At 54.2% G+C, this 20,438-nt stretch overlaps 1 protein-coding gene across 1 annotated transcript; it reads right to left on the reverse strand.

Moving 5' to 3' along the window:
- Positions 1-6,259: 6,259 nt before the first annotated feature.
- IGFBP5 (insulin like growth factor binding protein 5) lies at positions 6,260-20,148 on the reverse strand. Its single transcript, XM_004576842.4, has 4 exons — positions 19,008-20,148; positions 9,298-9,527; positions 8,627-8,746; positions 6,260-7,805 (listed from the first exon to the last, which is right to left on the reverse strand). The coding sequence occupies exons 1-4, from the start codon at positions 19,339-19,341 to the stop codon at positions 7,674-7,676; spliced, it is 816 nt and encodes a 271-aa protein (XP_004576899.1). The 5' UTR covers positions 19,342-20,148; the 3' UTR covers positions 6,260-7,673.
- Positions 20,149-20,438: the final 290 nt, after the last annotated feature.

A 20,438-nucleotide genomic window follows, 5' to 3' on the forward strand; every position in this document is an offset into this window, starting at 1 on the left:
AGCCTGTTTCTGAGGGGAGGCACAGCAGGTTTAGCCCCTGACTACCGTCTGAGTCTACAGAGCCACGGTAATTAGCCCGGCCAGCGGCCAGCGTTTCAGCCTCTGCGGTTCTGATCTAATTATGGAGGGGGAGGAGCCCCAAGAGGGTGCCTGTTCTTGTCCAAGTTCCCAGGTTGTTCCACTGAAGAGTTAGGGACAAGTGGAAAATCTGGAATAAGCTCAGGTAAAACTGGGTCCAGTTTCCTCCTTCTTAACAGGCCATTGCCCTGAGGCTCAGTTTCCCTTGCCTGAGTAATGGGCATAATGGCAGCAGTCGCTGTGAGGTTACAGATGCGCAGGCAGGCTCTTCGGAGACAGGGTGTCAAGAGGGAGATTTGCACAGGCCAGTGCTGGAACAGCCTTCTGTTGGCTTGCTTAGGTCGTCTGGGAATCCCATGTCCACGTCCCTCACCAATCTCTGCTATGGCTCCAGCTGAGTGATGTAGAATGTGGCTCATTTGCACCCACATCGGAAGAGGGTTGGCTGGCTGGAAATGAGATCGCCTCGACTATACTGCCACCGTGTGGTATCTCGGGGAACTACAATTGAGCTTCCTTCTGGCCTTGGAGAGACAGGCTAAGGGCACCTGGGGGCTGCTTGTGGAGTTTGTGGATGTCAGCCCTGAGACCAGACCACCTGCGTGGGACCTGGGAAGCCTCATTTAAATACACCTTCTGTGCGATGCCTCCATAGCACTGGTGATTTCATGTGTACCTTTGAACATAGGAAGAAGCCCTAGTTCTGAAACTGCTAGGAAATTCCAGGCCATGACAGCAGAGCCCTGTGCGTCTGCGTGAGTCTCAGGCCCACGAGGCTGGATCTTATGCTGTTACAATGCCTCCTCCATGTCTTTAATACCAGCTACATACCAGGGGCTTCCAAGAGCATGGGTTTGGAGCACAATTAGGACTGCTAATTGCCGGCCCATTTCTAAGCTCTGGGGTTCCCATTAATGTTACCTTGAAACCTGGGAGATGATTTCTGTGTCAGAGCGGTACAGTGAGAAGAGAACACCCTTCCTGCCAGCTCAGTGGGAGAGCAGCCTGAGCTTGTGTCACTGGAATGAAACACCTGGAACAGATTGCTTGTGAAGAAAAGAGGTTCTGGTTGCTTGAGGTGCTGAGGGGTTCTGAGAGCGAAGTGGCAGAGCCTGAGCTCTGGGTGGGGCATTCTGGCAGGAAGAACTGAGGCCGCCCAGGTGGGCTATGGAGGAGGCACCGAGCAGGACCAGGTCTCCCAGGGGCCCCAGAGTCACTGAGTCCCAGAGCTTAGCAGCTTGTGAGGGATAGCAGGCAAATGTGAGGTGGGGTTGACTGGCTGGGGGAAGGCAGGTGCCATTCTCTGATAGTGAAGGGAGGAGGAAGGGGTGAAGATGGAAAGGGGAGGCATGGAGTTGATTTTCACTGTTGTATTCAATCGTGCTTTGAGTGGTCTAAGGTAAAGTGATGGGAGAGGAACTACAAGGTGGCCTCAACGACACCTGTAAAGCCTGAGTGTCTGAAGGTGGTGACCATGACACGTGTCTGCTCCTGCATCCGGCCCATCCCTTCAATGTGAGGGCCTTTGTTTGCACCCACCTGCTCACTTTCTGTCCCTGGTGCAGAAGCGTGTGGGACGGCACTGGACGAGGGAGGTCACGGAGGGACAGTTCGCAGAAGCAGAGTTCGAAAGAGTGTGATGAGTAGCTTTTTCACTAAAGAATTACTTATTTAAAAGACAGAATGACAGAGAGAGAGCCTGAGGGAAATGGAGAATAAATGAGAGATTTTACATCTACTGGCTCACTCCCCAAATGGCTGCAACACAGGGGCTGGGACAGGCCAAAGTCAGGAGCCAGGAACTCCATCTGGGTCTCCGATGTGGGTATTCCAGACACTTGGGTCATTTTCTGCTGCAAGTCAGAGGGGACGTGGATCAGCCTGTGCTCATAGGCAATGCCTGCGTCACAGGAAGTGGTTTAATCCATTCTGCTTTGGGGGTGAACTTCACAGGATGAGGAAGGTAAGATGGGGGCATGCTTATCTGTTGGTCAAGATTTTCTCTTCTTGGGCAAGGTCAAGGGTGTTTGCCGGGAGCAAGGGAATGATGACCTGATCGGGGGCCTTAGCAGATTTTCGGGCAGGATTTGGGGGATCTTGCGAAGTCATAGTAGTGCTCTTTTGGGTACCATATTGGGGGAAGGAGGTGGGGATAGGAAGTGGAGGAGGGCTGAGGGGGCTGCAGGGCACAGGCAAGTGGAAGCAAGGGCGGGGAAGAAAGTGAGCCAGAGGGGACGGACGCAGCAGGGGGTGGGCCTTAGAAACTCTTCTTCACCGGCGAGAACGCCTGCTTTGCCATTCTCTGGCCCCATGTCTCTCTTCCTGGGACTAGAACAGGAAATGGGATTTTAGTTCCTGAATCCTTTGGGGTATGAGAGCTGAACATATGGCCTGAACAGGCAGAAGGGAAGGCCAGGGAGACTGAGCTGTGCGGCTGGCTGGGCTGCCATACGCTGGTGTGGGAGGGGGCACAGCCGACGAGCCACAGTGCCCTAAGGTACCCTGGATCAGTGGATGGGGGAGGCGGGAGGGGAAGTCAAGGGGTGGAGTCATGAAGAGCAGAGAGCTAGCAGAGGAGGAGGGAGAAGAGAGCGGAGAGGAGGTGCCAAGCATGGAGGGACGTGGTAGCCATGAGGCCCCACCACTGAGAGCAGCCCCCAGGGAGGAACAAGGCAGGGAAGGGTCCCAGCTCACACCTGCTCTGGCCAGTGAGGCGCGACAGCGTCAGCAGGAGCTTGCCATGGAGATGCTGAGACAAAGTCCTCTGGCATGACTACCACCTGACAAGGTCTCCTCGTATACCCTCCTTGGCCACCAGCTCAGAGCCTGTGTCTCTCTGCACCTCTTTGTCATCATTTGCAGCTCCATCTTCACCTCCGTTGCCAGGTGCCAGCTACAGGTGGCCACAGGGCTGGGGCTGAGTTCTCAGGCCTCTGGAACCTACATGACCTCGGGGGGAGCTGATCCAATAAAGGGGACTTGGGAGTTGGCTTACATTCCCAAACCAACAGTGACAGCCACAGCAAACGTTGAGCACCTAGTGTGTGCTTGGCGCACCCTTGCTTGTCCAAGTCCCAGAGAGGTCCTTGTGAGTGAGGTTGTTCACCCATGAGGGGGGAGGCTGGAGTCACTGGTGTGCAACGGGGTGCTTGTCTTCCAGGGGAAGGGAACAGGTTCCTACCTCCCTACACCTGGGTCCTCTCTGCTTTCGCCCTAGCGCTCTCCTACATGCTAGGGGCTCGGAGGAAGCCGACGCAGGCTAACTGAATGCATAACTTTATTAAATAAATGCTTTGTCATGACAAAGATCAAGGAGTAACATAAATTATAAGTTGAATAAATAGCATACAGCAATCTTCACTTTTTTAAGAAAACGTGAGATCCTCCGGGTTGGTTGTCGTTTTGTAGTTCTTTTTATTTCCTTAAGTACAAAACCTTAAACAGGAGCTAAGCTCTTCCATGTTTGCAAGCTCTGCTTTTGCCTTTCACCGTTCACAAACTGGTTTTGTTCGTCGGTTTATGGTTCCATCTTTTTCACCAGTAATGAATATGAGCATTTATTTTTTTTTTGAATTGAGAATGGAAACGAGAGACCAGAGCTGTGATATGCATGTATGTAACGCTACAGGAATATGTGATGCGGTTATTGCTGTCTTGAAGGAGAGAAATAAACAACAAAAAAAACCAAAAATACCAACTTGCAGGCAGCTCGGAATCTGAAGGAATCTTGTCTGTCAACTGTACTATCCATGTGGGCTACCGTGTGGTGGTGGTGGTGGCAGACGGGGCTCAGGGTGGTGAGCGGAGGACCAGATAAGAGCAGGGAGAATGGACACAGGGTGCCTGGGGCCCTCCCCTTCCAGCGCTCTCCACTTCCCCTTCCCCATCCAGAAGGCCTGAAGAAGCCAGAGTCTGCTGATCTCTGCGCTACAGACTCCGTGAGAAAACGAATGTGTTTAAAAAAAAAAAAAAAAAAGTGAAAACCTGAAGGCCCAAGAAAAGAGTAAGGTGGAAAAAAATAGTGCAAACGGGTCTTTGCACCTTAGTGGTTTTTTTAAAAAAAACAAAGACAGTACGACACTCAGACGGTTGGATGCTGAAACCCTTCCCTTTGTGCCCCTGCTCTGCTCAGACTCAGCCTCCTTCCTCTCGGTAGGAAAACCAGTTCCTCTCTGAGACCAGCAGGCGGCTCCTCCTCAGCCCACTCCATCTGGAGATCCCACTCAGGGTTGGCATCCTCTGTCTTAATGGAGGTGCAGCGGGGCAGGGGGCATGCAGGGAAACAATCGGCCTACCTTGGGGAGAGGGCCTGGTGGGTGTGGCGGTAGCCATGGCAACCCTGTCGCGAGTCAGCTGGGAGGAGGGTGGTGCAGGGTCACCTTGCTCAGAGGAGGTGAACCTCTTGCGGTTACCATGGAGACCATGAGGCAGTGATAGAAGGATGGAGCTGGGGGGAGGACAGGTGACCCCTGCAGAGCCATCCCTGGGTTGCGGCTGAGTGTCCCAGGCCTGTCCAACTAGGCCTGGCTGTCTGAGAAGCATCTGAGTCTCCCTCACCAGGCGCCCTTTGCCAAGCTCAGGCGATCAGGGCAGGCTGGGAGATAGTGGGAAACATTCCCGTCCAAGCTTCTCTCTGCTCCAGGTGGCACCAGGAAAGACAGAAACATCTTCTGCACTGCTGGAGCGAGGCTTGGGTCAGAGGGTGAAGGCTGGGCCCCCATTAGACCTGGGCATCCTGGCCTATGGGGTCAGCTGACTTGGCCAATGGCAGCCTAGAGCCCCGCAAGTCGTTACTCAGGACTTGCACCTGCTGGCACCACTCAGTCCTGCATTCACTTTCCCCCGAGTGGTCAACTTTCCCTAGGTGATTCCCTGCCACGGGCTCCACACCCTGCGTGCAGCCGTATCTCCCACTCATGAGCTTCATCTCACGTGTCCACCAAGGTCAAATTTCCTCTTGGGATGGCTGACTGTGCAGACACATCCCGCTTGAGCCAGGGAGACACACAGGTTTGCGTTGGTAGGCATGAACTCCAGAACACCTGCGGCTGCCAGCAGGGAGCCAAGACAAGGGGTATTGGTTCAAGTCCAGCAAATGGATGGGGGTGGGGAGGGAGGAGTAGGGGGAGGCAGTTCCTGGCTCAGTCTTTTCTTAGGGGCAGTTGCACCCCAGTATCCACGGCTGCTCAAGATCCAAAAGCAGAGTGGCAAGAGGAAGAGTGGGCTTGGCAAGGTGCAAGAATACTGGCCTAAGACACAGAACTGGAGGGGTCAGGCTTTGGGGTGTAGCCGTGCAGAATAGCGGGGTTCACTGATGCGGGAGGTCAGGAAGTTTTCATGATGTTACTGCCATCAGGCCCTTTGTCTCAGCGAGACGGACCAGCTCTCCTGTCCCCTAGCCAGCCGCCCCATCTAGGGGCACAGGAGACATCCATCAAGGGGCATGACTGTCTATACATTTTCCATGGTTTTGCTCCTTAGCTGTCCCTTCCCACTGCCTCGAGTTTCGTGTTGGCGGATGGTCTCTTCTGGTCATGCCATCAGGAGAGAGAGCTGTATCCACAGCAAGCAAGGGCCTCCTTGTCCATGTCCAAGCCCCCTTGGTGGGTGGCCTATGAGCCTTCCAGGTCAGTGACAAGACCACCCATGCACAGAAGATGAGACTGTGTCTTAGGTCGGAGACCGGCAGTCTGAGGCATTTGCCCCTGATTGTCCTGGGTCCTTGGTCCATCCTCTGCCTCTGAAAGGGAGCAGGGCTGGGCTGGAACAGATGAGGAGCAGGAAAAACTCCAGCTTCAGTGCTCACAGGGATCTGAAGATGGGCCATCTTTTACGTCTACCAGTCCCGGTTGAACCTCGTTTCCGACTGGCCCCTGGAGTCTTGAACTCACCACCTTCATCTTCCCTGGACTTGTGGCTGGAAGTGAGCTCATTTCTGTCTCACATCCTGCTCCACCGTTCTCTCCCCTCCTAATTCTATAATCCCAATAGTGGGCTTTGGCATTGGCGATGCCCCAGACAGTCTGTTGACTGCGCCCCCTTGTGTCACCTCCCTGTTCCTGCTGCCCCGTCTCCATGCTGTCTAGCCTGAAAGACGAGCTGGCTGCTGCTCTGAATCAGCCTTCTGCCCCACCACCTGGTTCTCTGCCATCTCTCTCCTGTTCTGCCAGCCTGAAGACTGAGCGAGGCCTTCCAAACACTCAGTCCTCAGGCAAGGACAGAGCTGACACATTCCCCAGGACCCCACTTGGACCTCTATTGGGCTCAATTGGTCGGGTGTCCAGGTGTCCCAAGGGGACAGTCTCTTGAGGGTCTGAAGGCTAGAATGGGATGTGCCCAGCATCAAGGGGCTGGCTGGGTCCATCTGAAGGCAGGTGGGAAATCATGCCACTCTCCAATACCAAGCCCCACCAAGACCTGGCTTGACTGCTTCTGGAGAGCCCTGGCTAGGGGAGGGCAAACGGAAAGGATGGGTTATTATACTTGGACTATATATGTTTTCTTGGTTTTCCTAGAACGAGGAAGCTTCTCAATGCTCCCAAAGGAACTACTTTGAAAAAAATTAATGCAAAGAAAAAAAAAAGAAAGGAAAAAAAGGGAATAGATTTACATGCCTATATATGACTATATGGAGCCTTGTAGATAGTACAAGCCCACTGTCTTTCAGCCCGTCCTCCTCCACAGAGGGTGCTGCGTGAGTTGAGAAATGAATGCATGAGGGGCTGAAGCCACAGGGTTCAGCAGGCCTTCCAGTCCCTCTGCAAGAACCAGTCTTTCCAATACCGGGTAGAAACTGACTTCTATGCATCTGTGAAATGGGCATATGGATTTCATCTTTACGGATCTGCTCTGGGGAGACCTATCTAAGATCACTCCATGGGGAATCCATTTTCTCTGCAGAGGAATGGAATGCTTTTGCATACATTTGGGGGATACAGGGTGTAGGAGGGCAGGATGCACGGACCGGGTGGGGTGGGGTGGGGTGGGGTGGGGGCCGTCCACATTTGCTGGCTGGAAAAGGAGACTGATCCAGCAGAGGCAACAACCCCTGCAGTCTCTCCTTGTCTTCCTGTCCAATCTGAACTGGGAAAACTCCATCGAAGCCACACTTCAGGCCATGCCTTTTGCCATCTGACCTCTCCCCAACCCCAGGCCAGGGCTGGGCGATGCTAAAGCAGCCCCAGCCCTGGCCCCGTGGCCTTCCTTTCTTGGTGCCCACCACGTCCCTGTCTTCCTTCCGGTCACTCGGTCCCCTCTTCCCTTCTGTCCTACACCGAAGCTTTCCTCCCATCTCTTTCTCTGATTCTTTCCTCTGTCCTTCGCTACTCTTTCAACTTGCCTGAGCAAGAAAGCCCTGCCCAAGAGGAGGTCTCTTTAGCTTCTGGCATCTCCGCTGTTTTGCCCTTTTCAAAGTTGAGCCCTTACTGGAGATTCCGAGGCCCTTAGTTTCCTCGAATATATACATGTATGTGTGTATGTGTGTGTGTGTTTCCCTTAAATGAGATGAAATGAGTGGCGTCCAGGGGTGGAGGGAGGCGCTGGCTGGAGTGGGGGGCTAGGGGTGGGGGGCGAGGGGAGGATGGGGAAGGGTCGCATCACTCAGTGTTGCTGCTGTCGAAGGCGTGGCACTGAAAATCGCCGTCCACGTACTCCATGCCCGGCAGCTTCATCCCATACTTGTCCACGCACCAGCAGATGCCACGTTTGCGGCCACGGGAAGGTTTGCACTGGGGTGCAGAGTGACAGAGGTGAGGGCTGGGCTCAAGGCTTAAGCTCCCACCCACTCTTGCCCTAGACTAATGCACCTCCAGAGGGGGCAGGTGTTCTGGGGTCCCCATCTCATGAGCGACACCAGCATCAAGTTCTGCTCTCGACAGCCTGCCCAGGCTAGGTCCTAAGATCTCTTATCTTGTGTTGTTGGTATCCGGTTAGGGTTCTTCAATCTGGAATTCTGCAGGGATCTCTAAAGTAGTGCAAGTGTTCTGATAATCATGATAATGGCAAGAATAATTGAATAAGAACAGGTGCCATTATTAGTTGTGATGTGACACCAGCAAGAATAACAACAGGATGCAGCCTTGTGTACTTGCTGAACAGCATCTGGCTGATGCTGCTCTAAGTGCTCAAGAGATGGGGCACTTGTACCTGTCAATCATATGATGCAGGTACCACTCTGCCCGTTGTATACCAGGGTCTTAAGGCACAGAGACAACACATAACTGAGTTGAGGGGACACAGCTAGGAAATGGCAGAGCCAAGATTTACCTACAGGTGGTTTGGCTCTTATCATTGCCTTACACTATGGTACTTTGGGTGCAGCAGCAGCACCTGGGAACTTGTTAGACATGGGATATTCTCAGTAGTCCATTCCAGACCTGGGGGTCCTGAGGCTGACCCTGATGCTCTCACATATCTGGGGTCCCGCTGGATTAGGGGGAAGCGCTAAGTCACTGGCGATAGGAACGTTAGCCACTCCTGGAGGTGAAGGTTTCCCTTGCAGGTGCTGATTTGGGAAACCTGGAATGAGGGATGGGCGATGAAGACTTACCTGCTTTCTCTTGTAGAATCCTTTGCGGTCACAGTTGGGCAGGTACACGGCCCGGGGCACCATGCGTGGGCTGGCTTTGAGCTCCTGCAGTGAAGCCTCCATGTGCCTGCGGCAGGGACCCTGTGCGGACAGGAGGGATGAGTGACTTTCCATAGCCCATACAGGCAGTCGGGGTCAGGGGGTTTCAGTGGATGACTCACCACCTTTGGATCTTGTCAGCTACTCCCGGAAGTCTTCCCTCCCCTGTCCCATACCCCGGGAGTGTACAAGGACTGCCTGTGGCCAGGTACAGAACCAACCATGCTTCCCCAGTTGTCATCCAGGCCACCCACCCACCCTCTGCATTCCATGCTGCTGGGTGCACCATCATTGGAGGTTGGGGCCTTACTCAGGTCTGGATGCCCCAGGAAAGTGGTCAACCTTGAGGCGCCACGCCTGGCGTGTAGTCGCTATGCTGGCGGCCACTCTTCCTGTACACTGCTACCTCTATTCCTGCCTGCTCTGACGCATTCTGAAAAATTCTCCTCTGACTCCTAAATTGAACATCCCGGCAGATGGTGGTGGGTCCTGAGCCAGATCTGGCCTGCATATTTCTGTTTCATGTGATGTTCCTGCACACACAGGGGAGGGTCACGGTGGGGGTGGCAGAGGATAAGGGTCCCATGGCTCACCTGCTCCGATTCTTGTCTGGCCTCAGTCGCCGCGTTGACCCGGGGGTGGGCAGTGTTCTCGGCTCCGCCCACGATCTTGGATTGGGTCAGCTTCTTTCTGCGGTCCTTCTTCACGGCCTCGGCCTTCAGCTCGGAGATGCGGCTTTGCTTGGGCCGGAAGACTTTGGGGGCGTAGGTCTCTTCAGTCACCTCGGAGGTGGTGGGTTCCTCGTGCTCACGGGAGTCTCTCTCTGTGGGGAGAAGAGACCTCTGGGGTCAGCCTCCTTCCCCAACATCAAGGCTAAAGTGGGTGGGCAGACAGGTGAGAGTGGGCAGGAAGGCGTCACCAGGGAGGAGGGGGCAACCGCAAGGGAAGTGGCTCCAATTTGCTGGCCTGGGAAGGTTAAAAGGTAGGACTGAAAGGAGGAGGGGTACCGTCCGGAAGAGCAGGCAGGGGGGTGGTGGGAGCCAGATGAGGCCAAGAGGCAGCAGAGGGAAACAGAGACCTTGCTCCCTCCCTGCGTGATGCAGGTCCCAGGAGGCTGGGACGTTACTCAGTGTTCGTCTGAGAGAGGCTGGCAGCTGTCTGGGCCTGGCACGAGGTTAAATATAGGAGCGCCTGGGTGACAGTCTATATTTAGCTTTGTGACCTTTAAAGAATTAGGACTTGGTTCACATATTTGTTGCTCTGTGAATTCTACACCGTGCCTCCTCTCCCCCGCCTCCAATCCCATCCAGATGTCCACTCAGTTCTTCCTCGTAGACACCCGGCTCTGGGTCTTCCTGTCCCTGGGAACTCAGAGTGTGGAAACTCAGGTAGAGACGGTGTTGTCAGGATGCTCAGAGTGCGGCAGGTGCTGGGGTAGGTGGGCTTGAGCCAGCCTGTCCCGACCGATCCATTTTCAAACACCATTCCCCCTCCCTGCCCCCAGCCAAGGAAGATGGTGCTTTGGGTGACTCCAGATAAACAGAAGGAGGCAAAGAGACATCCTACTTTCTTTCCACTCCGCTCGCTGTTCCTGGGATTCCTGGCAATGGCGATAGCTGGATACTCTGGAATGGGGTGCCATGGGGTGGGGGTGGGGTTGGGAAGATTCTAGGTAGTAAGGAAGAGGAGAGGACAGCTATTTAGGAGAATACAGTTTTCACTTCCCCGAGCAGGTTTGGAGCCTGTCCTGAGCTCTCAGCTCTGAAAAGTCCCAGGTGGGACTTAGGGTGCTCTTGCAGACCCGGCCTAACCTGATATGTGGTAAAAAGCACCCATGCCTCTTCTTGGCTCAGGATTTACAAGGTTTCATGAGGTAGGACCTTGATCTGTGAAGACCCTAGAGGTGTGGTGGGTGGACCTTCCCTGAAACAAAGCTCACCTGTAGGCCCAATTGCTAGGCCAGGGCCTTGGCATCTGGGAGCACAGGGCACAGCCCAGGGCTGCAGACACTACACCCAGCCTTTCTGGATGCCAGCAAGCAGGCAGGTGCTACCTAACCTCATGGGACCCATTTCTCAGCTCATGGTATCCGAGTTTCAGAGACCCCAGTCAGAGTCTTGTAGTCACCAGTGGAAAGCTGGAGCAGAGCCAGTGGAGAGCCGTGACGATGAAAGGACTGGAAAGCCAGACAGGAGCTGGAAGGCTGGGATGGCTCGCACCCATCAGCTCCCTGCCAGCCAAGTCAGAAACAGACTGTCCATGTTGGAAGGATTTACATTTTAGGTCAAATCAAAAGTTTAGAGTAGACCGGTCCACCTGACGTACTTCATCAGAGAGAATGAAGTGAAGAAGCAGGGGCGCTTTGATGCAGGACAAGCTGGCGGAACAGCAATAAAGCACAGGGCATCTCCGTGGCCGCTTTGACAAACAGGTTAGTATCTTCAGTGGCCAGCAGATGGCGAGAAAGACTGATGCTCAATCTACACAAACAGCTGTGGGGCTTTTGCCGCCTTCTCCAGTCACATGAACAAGCTCTTCTTGCTTGTCCCAGCAAGCACACAGAGTGTCTGGATGGAGGCCCAGCTTCTGTGGACCCTGAGGTGTCGGGGTAGGGGAGGTGCAGTACCAGACTCAACACAATTGTACAACGCACACAAAGCATCCTTACTCAATCGTTTCTTCAAAGCTGCCCTTGGCTTTCTGCTTGGTTGATGTGTTCTCTTCCCGAGGTCAGGTGCTTTAGCGGCAGAGGCAGCCTGAGTTCTTAAGAGGTATTTGGTCTCTACCTTGCTTTCTAGTTGTAGCCGTGGACAATAGAGGCGGAAAGATACAAGGCCTGAAATCTGACCTTCCACCCCAGGCTTTCTGGTTAGTCCCTCTGTGCCATCTTGACGCTATAATCCATCATAAGGGAAAGCTAAATGGCTTGGGCTTAAAGCAATGGATGAGGTGGAGGTACACTGGGAAGGATGTAGAGCTTGGCAAGGCCCTGGATGAGGTCAGTACAGTCACACTGTAGCCTTGCGGCATGACCACCCAGCTGCAGCAAGGTATAGGGCAGCAGATGCAAGGCATCACAGGAACAAGCTAGATGACCCAACATGCACTGGACTTCCCTTTGGCCTAGGGCCGTGCCAGCCAATGTGGCAGCCACGAGTCAGTGTGGCTACTTCAATTTTTTAAGCGTGGACTGAAACACAACTTGGATCCCTCAGTTGCTCTAGCCACACCGTGCCATTCTCTGAGCCCCGTGTGGCCAGTGGCTACTGTGCTGGACAGTGTGGATATAGAACACTTTCATCATCATGGGAAGTTCTGCTGGACAGAGCTGGCCTGAGGACACTAATCGATGCCTGGGTAGGGACAGAAATAGAACATTTGGTCCCTCCTCGCCTCACTTCTTGGTCAGCCAGCCTCCTGCTCTGTGCTACAACACAAGGCATTTGGGGATGGCGGGGGTGGGGAGGGGGAGAGGCTGAAGGAGTGCCTGCTCCCTGCATATACATGGATGCCCCGGCTCAGTTTCCTCAAGTCGGGCTGCTTCCCTGCTGGGGTTTGCCAGATGACTCAACACCACCAATATATACATGCCTTTGTATAAAGGGAAAACTAAAGGCACAGGGGTGGCCAAGAAGGGCTGTGCCACCTTCATGGGGGAGCTGCATTGTCTCTCTCTCTCCGTCACCTTCCTGCCTAGCATCTGCCTGGTCCTGGACTCTGGGAACATCTCACTTCCGCTCTGTGCTTAGGCACAGGTGTGCAATGTGCATGCCCTGGGCTCTCTTAAACAGCTGAATTATGGACCCAGAAAGAAACAACCTCCGGCATGGAAAGAGGAAAAGGCACCCCAACTTCTACTTCTGTCATCACAAGGAAAGGTTGTGAGATGAGGACCTGAAAGATGAGAGCGGAGAGGAGTAGCTAGAGTAGGTGTGGAGAACCCTGGGGGCTGAGCAAGGGCAGTCATGGTACCTCCCCAGCCTTCCCAGAGCTGCACACCCACAGCAAAGCTTGCCAAGACAGGGATGGAACCTCTCTGTCCTGACCAGAGAAGTAAGGGCACCCCACAGCACCTGAACTCAGCAAGCGTTCAGGATCCGCAGCTGGAGCGCCAGGGTTCAAATCTCAGCTCCACTCATGGACGGATCCGTCAAGCTGTGCCACCCCTACCCTTCAGCCATCCTTCCTGCCAGCTCTTAGCCTTGGCGCAGACATGCTTTGAGCCTGGCTCCTTCCTCCTTGCCATTTGTTTTGGTTTCTTCTTCTGAGCTGTGTGGTGAATGAAGGCAATAACTCCCCCTGCCATGAGTGGCTACTAGCCAAGCAAACTCTCTGTCTTCAGGATGCTCTGTTCCTCCCTAGTTCTAATCACCAGCTAAGGACTTGCTTGTGTACCGCAAGAACTAGGACTCCTGGGATCGAGAGATGTCTCCCGGGAAGTGCCAGCCCCGCCCACTCCAGGTGAGAACTTGGCACACACCCACCAGGAACCTGTGGGCTTTATGTCGAGGTCTCATCTTGCAAGTTCTCTTTGTCTAACCCTGCTACTTCCTGTCGCATTAAGGACAGGAGGTCTCCTGCCTGAAAGATGCAGGAAAGAGGAGCCTTTCCCCTCTGCGTGTGAGTGTGGCAGGTGGCAAACTGAAGATAGAAAGAAGGCCAAGGGCTCATGCCCACGCTCCTCCTGTGTCTAGGGACCAGAAGGAAGCAACACTGCTTGCTGTCTGTCCTTGAGGTCACATTTCTTGCTTCCTGAGAGGCAGCTGGTGATATATGTGCTCCTTGAGGACACACTGCCCTTCTGCCCACCCCCAGGAAGCGTTTCTCCACGAGGGGACATGCTCCTCCAGCAAGGCCTGTAGCTGCTCCCCAGACACAGCCCAGATGGCCACATTTCCACGCCTGACCCGTGCCGGCCCACTCAGAACCTGTCGCTCAGAAGTCTGGCTGGCCACAAGGGGGCAGCAGGGAGCAGGAGTGCGTCTCTTGCCTTTTGTCCTAAACAACCTAAGAAGGGTTCTTCAGGGGGCCGAACAATGGAGTCAAAGCCGTCCAGTCCACAGAAGCCCAGACTCTTTTCTGACGAGCCTGGTACAGGGCCCAGCTTCACTCCCAAGTCCTGTGAGGTGGCAGTGGTGACTGAAATGCAGATCTCATGGGAGATCGGGACTGGGTGTCTGGCTCCTGGCATGCGTCGCTGTTGTGGGCATTTGGGAGAGTGACCGAGGAAGATCCCTCCCCCACCTCTCTTTCTCTTTTTCAAATAAACAAACAATTAATTAAATAAAAAAAATTCAGGCACCCTATTTAGTTTAAAACTTCCCTAGGAGGAGCTGTCAGGGATGAATTGTTGGTAAAGGGGGACTATTCTTATTTTTCCTTTTACTTCTCAAATTTTAGAAAACATTAAATTTCTTTTAAAAATTGTGATTATTTAAAAAAAGCTCATGGGAAATGTAGTTTGCAAAAAGGAGTTGGAAAGAAGTTGCATAGCTTTTCACAACACACGCTATCTGCAAATATGTGTTTTTTGAAGACCCTACATATGCATAGAGTTCAACATTTCTTGGCACCCACATAAACTTACCTTTTAATTCTATTTTTCACAAACGCTTTGAAGTGCCCTTGCAATGTATTGTGTATTTCATTAATACCAAGAAGTGGTAGAGGGATCAGATAAAAAGCCCATCCGATTCACCTTCATTGTCATCCCAGGCAGAGCTGTGGCCTCCAGGGTGCCTTGAGGCACCTGAGCTCTCAGGACCAGCTTGAAAGAGCTGCTGCAGGCCTGCAGGGGGCGCTCTTGCTGCCCTCCCTACCAGCTTTTGGGCCCCTGGCTTATGTCTCCCTCTTTCCTCTAGATGCCCCAATCCTCTGGTCACCTCCTCCTCCTCTTACCCCCACCACCCCGTCATCCCAGCCCATCTCAGAACTCACCACCCTGCACACCAGCCCCCTGGCAGGCCTGTGCTGTCAAAAGCAGGTCTCATTCTGGAGGGGGGGACTGCTGAGAGTGAGGGTTAGGGAGGCCCAGGGAGGACTGCCCACCCCGCCCCCATTGTGGGAGCTCCCTGCCTCGCTGCTACTCAGACCAGGCCTGTACAAGGGCCCTCAGGAATGGCAGGAAGGAGTGGGGAGAGCTGAGTTCGAGCCCTGCCCCTCAGCTTGGACAAGTGACTTTACTCTGGGCTTTGCCTTCAAGGCTGGCTCTGGGCCTCTCCTAGCTGTCACATTGTTCGGCCGACATCCAGGCAATTCCTGGAGAGATGCTAGCACTGGGCTAAACCCAGGGGTCAGGCAGGCAAGGCCACCTCTTCTATCACATGACTTCCAGCCACTTTCCTGTATTCATATTTTAAAAAGAAGTCAAAGAACAGAAAAATGACCTTATAAAGGAGATCATGGAAAGGGGGCTTGTGACAAAAAGGGTGTAGTTTTCTTGATCTTAGGGGAAGAGAGTGGGAGTGCGTGCTGGCTTCCCCGTGTCCTTGCTGATTTATTTCTGCAAATCACCCTCAGTCTCCTTAAGCAGCACATTCAGATCACAACTTCAGCCTGACTGGGAACTGTTACATTGAGAACACTTGCACAAGCATCCAAGTCAGACTAAGCAAGACCCCTCCCAGTTGCCTCCTTATGTTTCCCTTGGGCTCTGGGTGCCTTGTGGTTCACCATGCTCTCCAGCTTCTGGGGGTAGCAGATCTGGGATGCGTTGGTCCCTTCTCTAAAATTTGTGTTGTGCACACATGAAATAATTTTAATGTGACCCAGGCATCTCCTGCCAGGTCCAGAATCAAAATGTCAGAGCCGTCTTACCTCCCCTGCACGCTAGCTCCTCCCCCTTCCATCAAGGGACAGGGCGGGGCTTCTGCTGGATGCCTGCTCCCATGCCCCTTGCCGCGACCCTCGCGCTGACCTCTGGCTCCCAGGGTCAGCTCAGCCCCCTCTCTGCAGCTGCAGGCCCACCTGCCTGCTTACTCCAGGCCTGGACCCCAGGACACCCCTCACAGCTGCTCAGACTTAAAAACTCAAGCCCTCAGGGATTGTCTCAGAGTTAGGGGGTGGTGACAGGCGTGGGGGAGAACAGACAGCAGGGTCAGGAAGGGGAGAACAGACACCGTGGCTGGATCCACTTGTTCTTCCAGTGTGAGTTGACGCAGCAGAAAGCAGGGAAAGAAAAATTACTGTACCATCACCGGTCTTCTCAACTCCATTAACTGGCACAGCTAACTTGTTAAAAGCTTGGTTTCAAAGGCGGGGCAGTTGAGTGGGAAACGAATCTGACTTGCTCCGTTATCCATGATCTTGTTCAACCTAGGCATATATTTGGCTTAGAAACCTAAACTCTGGAACTTGACTCCAGCATGGCATTGGGTCCAGGCCTGCAGCTGAATTCGGGGTGATGGAGGCTAACCTCCTCAAAGGAGAGCTGACCAAGTTCATCTTGGAGGGAGTGCAGGCTTCCTGTTTTATTTCTTCCCCAGAGGAAAACTTTCCGTTCCTCTTCCTCTCAAACTTCTCAGTGGCAGAATGGAAACCCAGAACCTACTGCTCTCGTGGGCTCAAATTCAACATCTCACCAGCCCCAGGGCGGGTAGTCTGCCTGGTGCCCATAAACCCACAAGCTGTTCCCCCTTCCAACAAGGTCCAGCATAGAGCCCAGGCCTTTCTTCTGTTGTTACAGCTCGCCCTCGTTTATTGAGTTTAGTCTAATAAATAACTCGAGGCTCTCACCCCTCCAGCCTCCCTCTCCTCTCCACCCCCCTCCTGCCCCCAGTCACACACAGTCTTGTTTCCAAATCTACCTCTGCCCCTGAACTGGCTAAAATAAAATGCAGGGTCAGGCCGCTGCTCCCAGCACCCTGCTAGAGGGCAGACTTTCCCTCCAGTCGCCCAGCAACACACCCAGCAACACACCCAGCAACACACCAGGCCAGGCTGCCTGCTGCACTCCCTCCCTGGCCTCTGGCAGGCAGCCACCTCCCTCTCCAACTTTAGAAACGTGCTTTTGGGGGATTATGTAATACGGACTGTATGCACATACACTATATATTCCGTAATGTGTGCTATATAGTACATGCATGTTCGTGTAACCTACACATATCAATATAATGCTATAGACTCTGTACTTTAGCTATTTAATATACCCTGTGCCATCTGCACTGCTAGGTTTTGGGTGGGAAAGGACAGGGAGTTGGAGAGCAGCAGCCTTGGCTAAAGGACCAAAGCGCATTCTTTCTTTCCTTAAGGATCATCTGTGCATCTCCAACTTTTGCACTCTCCCTTACGCCCCCCGCCCCGCGCAGCCAACCCGCAACTGCAGCCCGCGCGTTTACGGGGCACGCTGTGCGGAGAGCGCACACCATCTTTCACAGCAGCTAGGTGATGGGGCAGATACAGGCAGGCCAAGATGCGGCTGAACCATACCTGGCATCCCCCCCCCCCCACCCATGTGACTGGGTTGTTTGCCAAGAGCGCTGGCTTCCTAGTCAGGAAACCGATTCCTGCCTCCTCCATCCTCCTCAGCACGGAGCCTTTCCAAGTCCACATTCCTCTAGATGAAGGGGGTGGAACTGCCTTTAAAAAGTGGATCTTAAAATAAACCTAAAAACCAACCTCTGGTGAGTCCTGCAGCCACAGCCCCACCTTTATTTATTTATTTATTTATTTATTTATTTATTTATTTATTTATTTATTTATTTACAGCCTGCAAACCGAAGAGCGACTGCCTCTTGCGAAGCTGGGGGGTACAGGCCGGGGTCGGCGCGCGCACCAGACAATCAATACCTTCAGGGTTCTCGGGCCTCGCAACGGAACCCAGGAAAGCTCTGTAGCGTACTGGCGAGCGCGGACTCTCTCCACTCCTATGGTGGGGGGGATGTCTCTTGCTAAGGTCGTGCTGAGTGCTTGTGAGCGATGGATGGGGAGATGGGTATTCTTCCAGCAAGCAAAGACAGCAAGAAACATACTTAGCCAGTTTCAACTAACCGCTTTTGATGTGGATAACCAATAGTCAGATCCACCTCTCAGAACTCGGACTTGTGTATGTAGGTTATTAAGCTTTTTTTCTTAAAAAAAAAAAAATCAAGATCAGATGTCTTTCCATAAAGAAACTCGGTCTAAGGGGGAAAGCTGTTCTGATTGAACCAGTTGCGCTGTCATTTAAACTCAGGACGCCCGGCGCGGAGTCCTGGAGGCGGGACCTGCAGGGGCGGGGCAGCGGAGAGGCGGCCCCGGTGTGTGGCTTTTTCTGTCTCCGCCCCCTGCATTTTGTATTGTGCGTTTCCAAGGCCCCCGGAGGCCGCTTACGCCACACTCACTGGTGATCTGGTTTGAGGGGTAGGGGGTGGAGGGGTGGGAGCTGGGGCGGGGTGAGGGGGCTCTGCCTGGCTCGGAGACTGTGAAGTAGCAATCGCAGTTCCTTTTCTCCTCAGAGCTTCACGCCCACCTTAGGTACAGTCTAACTTGGGGAGGTGGAAGAACGCACTGGACCTACGCATAGAATACCAAACCCGTCTTTCCACTCCTTCCCGCAACCACACACCCCACCCCGAGCTCCTAATTTTTTTTACCTTCCCTGAAAAGAAAAAAAAAATGGTGTTTTGCGAGTTAATATATTATACCATCTACCATGATCAGTCACATCAAGTTCAAACCAACGGGAGTGCGCGTGGGAGGCGCCTCGCTTACCAGGGATTTGTGTGCTCGCTCATGTGTAGAGGTTGGGGGGATGGAATTGTCCGGGAGCTCTGGAGTGGGGGCGGGGTGAGGGGCTGGGGCGGGGTATTTGTGCTGGGAGGGACGAAGTTGGAATGAGCTCATAAGACGGGTTGCAGCTCTCCCTCCAGGTCCCATTTAAAGCAGAGATCCGTGCGCTCTCCGCACCTCCCCGCCCCCGTCCCCAATCACAAGCACACCTTCACCAAATGCCGGATTGGAAATGTAACATGCACCCTTTCTGACTGGAATTTAGTCTAAACTGGGGTTTAGACTAGAGCTCGAGTGGGAACTCAGATGCAGCATTCAAACGGAGGAGGCAGGTGGGGTTGGGGTCCCGTGAGACCGGGACAGGGGGCAAGAGAAAGAGCGAGAATGGGGAGCGGCTCTCTAAGACCGCAGCTGAGAGCACAACCTGGATCAAGATTCTGATTTCCAGGTCCGAGAGCCCTCCTCCGCTACGCCCGCGCTGCAGCCCCCCGGCTCTAAGCCACTTGCTGCGCACAGCGCGCGGGCCCAGCGTGCCCCGAGTCCCCCCGCCCGCCGTACGCCCGCGCGGCGGCTCGGCACCCTCGAGTGCGCTCACCGATTTTGACTTGCTCGCGGTAGGTCTTCTCGTTGAGGCAAACGCCGCGGCCGTGCAGCAGGGCGTGCAGCGGCTTCTCCTCATCTTGCCGGGGGAGGCAGCGCAACCCCAGCGCGCAGCGCTCGGTGTAGACGCCGCACGACTGCCCCTCGGCCAGGGCGCAGGTCATGCAGCAGCCGCAGCCTGGCTCCTTCACCAGCTCGCAGCCCAGCGGGCTGGGGGGGCACATGGAGAGGGCTTTCTCATCGCAGGGCTCGCAGTGCACGAAGGAGCCCAGGCTCTGGGCCGGCCCCGCGCAGGCGGCCAGAAGCAGGAGGACTGCGGTGAGCACCATCTTCTCGCGCTTTACCTCGGGGCGGGGCAGGAGAGCGAGAGTGCAGGGGAGTTAAGGGGCCCGAGAGGGAGGGTTCCCGGAGATTTATTAATTCTTTTTGTCTCTGGCAGGTAAAAGCAGGTGTCCTTACCCAGACACTCGCCAAATGCAGCGAGAGGTGGGGGAGAGTTGAGGTGGCTGTGAGGGAGTCTTAGTTGCAAAGATTAAAAGCGTGCAACAGGTTGGGGGGAAAAAGAGCCGCGCCAGGTGCACTCAGAGTGGGCGGAGACTGGAAAAAGCCCGCAGCCCGAGCCGGTCTCAACAGCAGAGGCTGTGTGGGAGAAAATCCCCAATCGCTCCCCAAAGCAGCCTCCGCAGGAATGAGGTTGAAAGGCTCTGCAGCAGGGGGCTGTAGAGGGTAAGGGGGAGAAAAATTGGGTTTGTCTTAAAAAAGTTTTTTTCTTTGCTTAAAAATCTGAAATACACCCCCCACTCCTCTCTAACCTCCAGCGGCCTGCGGCGCGCGGCTACCGCGAACAGGTAAGAAGGATTGGCTGCAGCCTAGAGGTTGGGAGAAAATGTTGAAATCAAGAAAACGAAGGAGAAAAAAAAAAAATCAGACGCTAGCACCTCTCTTCTCCCACTCAGTCACACCTCTCCGAAATTCGCAGGTTCTGCGTGAACTCCTGGGAAGGGTGCAAACGGAGGAAGGGGGTCACTAAAAGGAGGGGAAAAAAAGGGGAAAAGAAAGGAAGAAGCCCACACCGCTTTGCAGTCCTTTCCTAGTCTTCCCCCGACAGAAGTTTCCAAAGAGACTACGGGCTCCGGTGGAGCTGGCGCTTTTAAATAGCTGGCCCCTGGCCGCCAGCCAGTTTGTAGCTGCAATTTGAGCTCCCAACACCCAACCCGGGAGGGGATGCCAAGGAGCTTTGCAGTGCAGACTCACACGGGGTGGGGGTGGGGAGAGGCCTTACACACACACACACACACACACACACACCCACCCCTCCGCTCCCAGAGCGGTAACCTCCTCCCGGCGGAATGTCAGCGAGGGGCTTGGGGTTGGGGGGATCAGCTGGGGCTGGCGGAGGGTGCAGAGGAGGTGGAGCCAGGAGGGC

Source organism: Ochotona princeps, chromosome 5 (assembly GCF_030435755.1).
Source record: "Ochotona princeps isolate mOchPri1 chromosome 5, mOchPri1.hap1, whole genome shotgun sequence".
Taxonomy (NCBI): Eukaryota; Metazoa; Chordata; class Mammalia; order Lagomorpha; family Ochotonidae; genus Ochotona; species Ochotona princeps.